The sequence below is a fragment of the Castanea sativa genome, chromosome 9, assembly GCF_040712315.1.
Source record: "Castanea sativa cultivar Marrone di Chiusa Pesio chromosome 9, ASM4071231v1".
Lineage (NCBI taxonomy): Eukaryota > Viridiplantae > Streptophyta > Magnoliopsida > Fagales > Fagaceae > Castanea > Castanea sativa.
This window is the reverse complement of record NC_134021.1, coordinates 25,202,660-25,209,009: the sequence shown is the minus strand read 5'-3', so window position 1 is coordinate 25,209,009 and position 6,350 is coordinate 25,202,660. Positions and strand designations below refer to the sequence as shown.

Here is a 6,350-nt window from a genome sequence, read left to right as displayed (position 1 = left end):
ACCAAAGTTCAAATTTGATCCAACTTTGATGCCACAGTCACAGTGCCACCACCACAGGAAGCACCAACATTTGTCAGCAAAGAATGTGGGGGGCGCGCCTTTGCAATCTTAACAATTATGGAATATTTGTAGTATTTTTTGTTATTAATTATTGGCCCATCCATCAGTATATCACATGCCTAACAATTTTTGAACTCTTAAAAACCCCTTTGGTCTTCCCAACGGCTATTTTCCGCTTTCATTATTCAAATCATTTACGTACCCCAACGGTCCATTTTCCACATAATAAGACACAAACCCAACATTATAATCAATAAATCTCACCCCCCCCCCAATATATTTTGCATTTTCACCATCATCACTCATCACCTTTCTCCCTAAATTCAACCGGTCATTTCTCTCACTTTTTCTATAATGGACTCTGCTAGCTCTGCTACAGTTCAACATGTTAACAAGAAGTCTTCCGATGAATTACTTAGAAAGTTTGCTGAAATGGGTTCGGATTCGGGTGATGAGGCCCTGGCGAGGAAAGAGTTAAGGGTGTCGAAACGCCGTAAAAAAGGTAGGATAATAGGAGAAGGTGGTCAATGTGAGAGCCCATCTAATAGTACTAGCTTAGTGGAAAGGAGGTCTCTTCTTCCTCTAGTACTAACAAGGAGGTCAGAATTGCTTCGGCAACTTGGGATTGGGAGGACAAAGCTGAGGGCAAGGGATATCAAGAACAAGTCCCTCTTGGGAGCCATTGAGAAGGTTAGATTATTATCTTTGGTCTTTAACTAAAATGCTACTTTTACTCTTAATTTGTGTTAATTTATGATTTGAGCATGTCACTTTCTTGGCAATGTCGGACTTAGCTGTTTTAGTGATGCCATTTGTTGATATTCTATAAATTTGATTGGAACTTGGAAGGAAAGGAAACACAATGATTTTAAATGCTAATCAAAAACTCAATGTGTTTTCAATGCAGTGAAATTAATCAAAGAATATAGAATTGTCTGGTTAATCAATATACAACCATCTAGAATTCAATAGCTTGATTAGATGATTGGCTTTTGCGGTCAAGTCAACGTCCAAATTCAACCCTCATTGTGTAGTTCACTATATAGCCATTTGGATCTTCTTTAAGAATATGCTTAAGATGATCCTGATTCCTGTCCTGCTTGTCATTGTTGTTGCGTCAATTTGATCATGACCTAAATCTAAAGAGACAAAAGTCTATTCTCTAAATAAAAAGAATTATGTCAAGTTAGGTTAATACCTGTAGCGTTATCATCCATTAACCTTTTCTGTATGGTTATATAAAATTCTGTGATGCTATCCCTAGTCCACACTCCACACTATATTTGTCGGAGGATGAGGAGGTTGGGACTCCTCCTTGCTGTTGAGAATTTCAAATCTTGAGAGAGTTTCAATTCATAAGAATTAAAAATCCAAATTTTTTTTTTTTTTGATATTTATATTGTTCAATCATCAATGTATATATAATTTAAATTTATACTATATTTTAGATAACACTATGTTTTTAAATATAAGAATTCTAATGAGTTACATTACAAGCTCCATACTCATTTGATGACTAAAGAATTAATAATTTGACTATTATTAATAGTTTTTAAATAACAAAAGATATCTTTGAATTTTTTTTTTTTTTTTTTTGAGAAACAAAATCGTGGTGTTACATTTGTCCTCCCGTATTGGTCACAAAATAAATAAATAAATTTTCTACAAGATAAATACTCATTTAGGAACTTAAGAATTAATAAATTTTGAGCATTATTAATAGTTTCTACATGACAAAAATATCCTTAAAACTGATAAACATTTTTTTTTGGGGTAAAAAATAAACATTCTTCCCCTAAAATTAACTCTATGGAGTTAGTTTTGAAGGGGGGGGGGGGGGGGGGGGGGAATGTAAAGTTGATTAATAATACTTACATATACAAAATGTGTGAAAATTAACGTCTATATTTGCATTGTAAAAAGTGAGAATTAGATGTTCATAAAATCATAATTCTAAATAATTTTACAAATCAACAATCAAGTTTTCATGAAAACAGCTTCTCAAAAAAAAAAAAAAGTTTTCATCAAAACAAAAATATAAAAGAGCTAAAGTCCTTGCTGCACGGGGCATTGGAATTCCTCAGTCTAAAAAAGTTTTACCTATTACACAAGATTCCCCTTTTCTCGGAGAATTCGTGAAAGTTGGTAAAACCGTAATAGGCAATGCTATCCTCAATTTAGAGAGGCCAAATCTTGGTCTTAGAAAATTTTTCAATCAATAATAAAGTATTGCATCAAGTGTATACAAAACTCGTCTAAAATTGGTTCCAGTCTAAGTTTAATGAGTTTGGTCCAATCCAATAATACAAAAGTATAGCCAAACTTAGATTGTTACCCAACCAAACATCTATTTATTTTTGCTAAGAGCTTGTGAATTCATGGTATCACTATAACTTCAAGTCCCTTTTTTTTTTCTTTATATATAAAATTTTGAGACTATATATAACTAGTAACTACAAGTCTGCAACTGCTAATACCAGTAATGGTTCAAATCCGAATTATATAAAATGTCACTATTGTCACTTACCAAAAATAGATGTTACAATTACAGAGTATTCTTAGAATATTGATCACTTTACAAATATAAGTGTTTTTGGGGGTGAAAGTAAATGGTCGGAGTTCAAGCTAGAAGGGAGTTTCATACACATATACATTTAAATTAAGTTAGAGTAGAATTTCTATCTTGTATTTTTTTTTTTTTAAATGTTACTGTTTTGTAGCCTATACTTCCTATTTCTTCTTTCTAATGAGTTATATGCGGTAATTTTGCAGACATGGCGTAAAACTGTAGAAGGGGCTTCAAAAGTATTTATAGAGAAGCATTACCACCGGCACAAGCGTTTGATAAATGACACTGTCTAGCTTCAACTCTCTCTCTCTCTCTCTCTCATAAAACTTTTTTTAATGTGGCCTTAATGCCATAGATGGGAAGGGGAAAATCTTAGCCTTCGTATATTGGCATTAAATTTACACTAGTTGTTCTTATTATAAGTATTTCATTTCATATATAAGAAATAAATTAATACTATCAATTTAATTAATTAATTGCATATTTTAATCAATCTCTCTCTCTCTCTCTGAAAGAGCATCTATAAAATAGCCCAAAAGTCAAATTGTCCACGAATTGGGATGAACCATACATAATTGCATGGTGGAAAGATTTGGAGAATCATGCAAACAATTCACAAATTAACTGGCTATGGCGTGAAAACCAAAAGCAATTCAAACTCACAAACTCATAAAAATAAACAAGGAAATATGAACCAATGCGCAAGACACGTGTAGAAAATATACACGTCTATACATATTCTGATTTCACGTTTTTAGATCAACTCTAAGTGCTAGTCAACTAGAGAAGGCCCTATAAAGTGGTTTTTTTTATTGAAAAAATATGTCTAGTAGCATGAATGAAAAGAGATTTTGATTCTTATAGAGCTCTTTTGTGACCTTTAAAAAAACCAAAAATTTTAAACTAAAAGAAAAAAAAAGTTTTAAAATTTATTAATTATTATTCATGCTTATAAATTCACAGTTTTTAAAGCCAAGGGTTATTGTAATTTTGCTCAACACTAACGAATTGTAAAAATTCTATCACTAAAATCTTCAAAACTTTACTTCTTACAATAATACTAAACATACACTTAAGTAGTGGAAACATATTTTTCTCCATATCTCACTCGAAATGGATTTCTGCTTAGAATTTCAAAATGCATATAGGCAGGAGGGTCCAATCTTGAAATTAAAAAGATTTTTTTGCTACCTAAGTAAGATTTTTTCCCTCTTCTCCACTTTTTGGTGCATATCCACGAAGCACATCCCAAACAAGATAAAAGATAAAGTGATTATGTTTCACAAAAAAATTGAAAGAATGATCAATTATATTTGTTTTGATTTGAAAAGCTGATAGGAAACTGAAAGTATATGAAAACATTAACACGCTGTTGAAAATTGACATAGTGATAGGTACTGAGCATTATCGAGGAACACCATTCCTCAAACTTTCCAGAAATGTTTATTAGATACTATTGAAAACTAGTTCATTTGTTATGATTATAGGAAGATGATGACTCAGAGTTATTTAGATTTAGAATCTTTGATAACTCCGTCATAGAGTGTTTAGAAATTCTTATTCATGATAAATAATGGATTAGATTTTACAACATTACCCATATAAATATTGATTGTCATCATCTTAGTTTTTATTATCTATAATCACTGATGACGTGAAAAGTCTAATCCGCTCATTTCAAAATATATAGATATGATTTTAAAAACTCCATACATGATTAAGAAAGTCTAAGAATACAATAAAATGTCACAACTCATAATTGAGTTGATAGGTTGGTTCTTATATAGTAATATTTTATTTTTAATTTTATCTTTAATGGATTGACAGCTCAACTGTTACAAAAATGTTGTGACATTTTATTGTTGCTAAAACAAAATTTAAATGGATTTATAATAAAGAAAATCCAATACATAATATATGGATGATGTGTGGGGACATAATTTAAAGGGTTGGCAACAACAAATTTTTAATGCTAACTGTACCATTGGTTTTTTTTGAAAGTCTGACTGTACCATTGGTAGCCCTTGAGGATTAGATTAGACAATGTAGGTAAACTGAATAGTGAATACAATAACAACCTTGTGATACACAAAAGTAGGCAAGGCTTTCACTTCACAGGTCGCATGTGTGTTTGCTGCCCCTTTTGTTAGGGAGGAAAACAACATGCCTCTAACTCTAACAACACAACTACTAATCCTGCTTTAATTCATAGGAAACAAGGTGTGTAATTGATAAGCCGCACCTACTCCATCACACGCGTCCTATACCCTCTCATCAAATACAATTTCTATTGACTTTTTTTTTTTCTTAGAAAAGATAAAATTTCAACCAAGGGTGTCTGTTTTATGATGGCTGCTCATTATTAGCATATCAATGTATCAATTAGTTTTTGGTCTAGACGTAATTTAAGCTCCAAAATTATTATTGAATTACAAAAAAATTTACCAATTGAATTAACTGAAACTCACAATTTATATTGACTCAAAAAGAAATTTTTATAGCTACTAGTATTCATATAGCACATGTTGCATGACATGAATCGCGATATGTAAAAGAACTGTAAATGCAACAAAAAAAAAATCATTTCAATGACGAAAGTATATTTTTCTCCCTTAATGATTAAAAAAAAACTTTGCTCCGTTAAAGTTTAGGTTAGTTTTTATTTTGACCGATTACTTTTTAATTCTTCTTTTGATTATGTTTTTATATCGTTCGTACTATTTTTATTAATAATCATACTGTTAAGTATCCTTTATGTTTAGCAATTTTATAAAAATATTGTAGAATGCAAGAATTTTATTATTGTAAACATAAAGACACATTTTGGATGATTAGATTACTAATGAGTATAGATGGCAATAAAAAATGTTAATATAAAAATATAATCAAACATGAGCTAAAGTGAAAATTTTGAAACATATACTAACAAAATAAAAACAAGGCTAAAGTGCAAACTATACTTCTAAAATTTGGGAGTCTTTGAAATTACACCTAGAATTTTCAGAAATTGAATTTTTCTCCTTGAAATTATATTTTGTTTGGATTAGCAGCCTTTTTATTTATATTTTCTATTATATGTCACATAAACTTATCGCACATATTTAATTTGTCCAATAAAATAATGACATGTTATTTTAATTATGCCATGTGGCATTCTTTTATTGAATGAATTAAATACGCGTTGGAAGATTTTTGTAGCATTTAATAGAAAATATAGATGTAGAGAATGCTAATGCAAGCGGAATATAACTTTAGAAGATAAAATTTAAATTCTTAAATTTTAGAGTATAAAATCTAACTCCAAAATTTAGAGGTGTAGTTTGTATTTTAGTCTAAAAATAAATTCAAAATTTAAGAGGCAAAAGCTACTTTAGTTCATTTAATTTGAAATTAAAATGATTCAATTGTTATATACGTTTATATAAATTTATTCTTTAGAGTAATGACAAGAGAGGGGTCCATAGCTTAGTGGGAGCATTTGACTGCAGATCGAAAGGTCACCGGTTCGAGCCCGGTTGGTTGGCCCCTTTACTTAAAAATACACATTTTTTTTTCTTATCCTTATATCTAAATCTGACCCACTGAAATATAGCGGGTCCCAGATCCAGGACACACTAATAATGGCAAAATGTGTAATTAATTAACGCGTACATGCCCATTTTTAATTACAAAAAGCACACGGTTTTGTCAACTTTCCCTTCCCTTGTCTCTTCACTCTTCT

General features: G+C 30.7%; 1 protein-coding gene across 1 annotated transcript; it reads left to right on the top strand.

Annotated features, from left to right (window-relative positions):
- Positions 1 to 338: 338 nt before the first annotated feature.
- On the top strand, positions 339 to 3,105 carry LOC142611186 (uncharacterized). The gene is made up of 2 exons (XM_075783232.1): positions 339 to 750; positions 2,833 to 3,105. The coding sequence occupies exons 1-2, from the start codon at positions 415 to 417 to the stop codon at positions 2,920 to 2,922; spliced, it is 426 nt and encodes a 141-aa protein (XP_075639347.1). The 5' UTR covers positions 339 to 414; the 3' UTR covers positions 2,923 to 3,105.
- The last annotated feature ends 3,245 nt before the right edge of the window (positions 3,106 to 6,350 follow it).

What these genes read in the sequence shown, in the direction of transcription:
- LOC142611186 (XM_075783232.1), top strand. Translation starts at nt 415, where the DNA reads ATGGACTCTGCTAGCTCTGCTACAGTTCAACATGTTAACAAGAAGTCT. An exon ending in TCTTGGGAGCCATTGAGAAG is followed by an intron (nt 751 to 2,832) that starts GTTAGATTATTA and finishes GTAATTTTGCAG; the next exon opens with ACATGGCGTAAAACTGTAGA.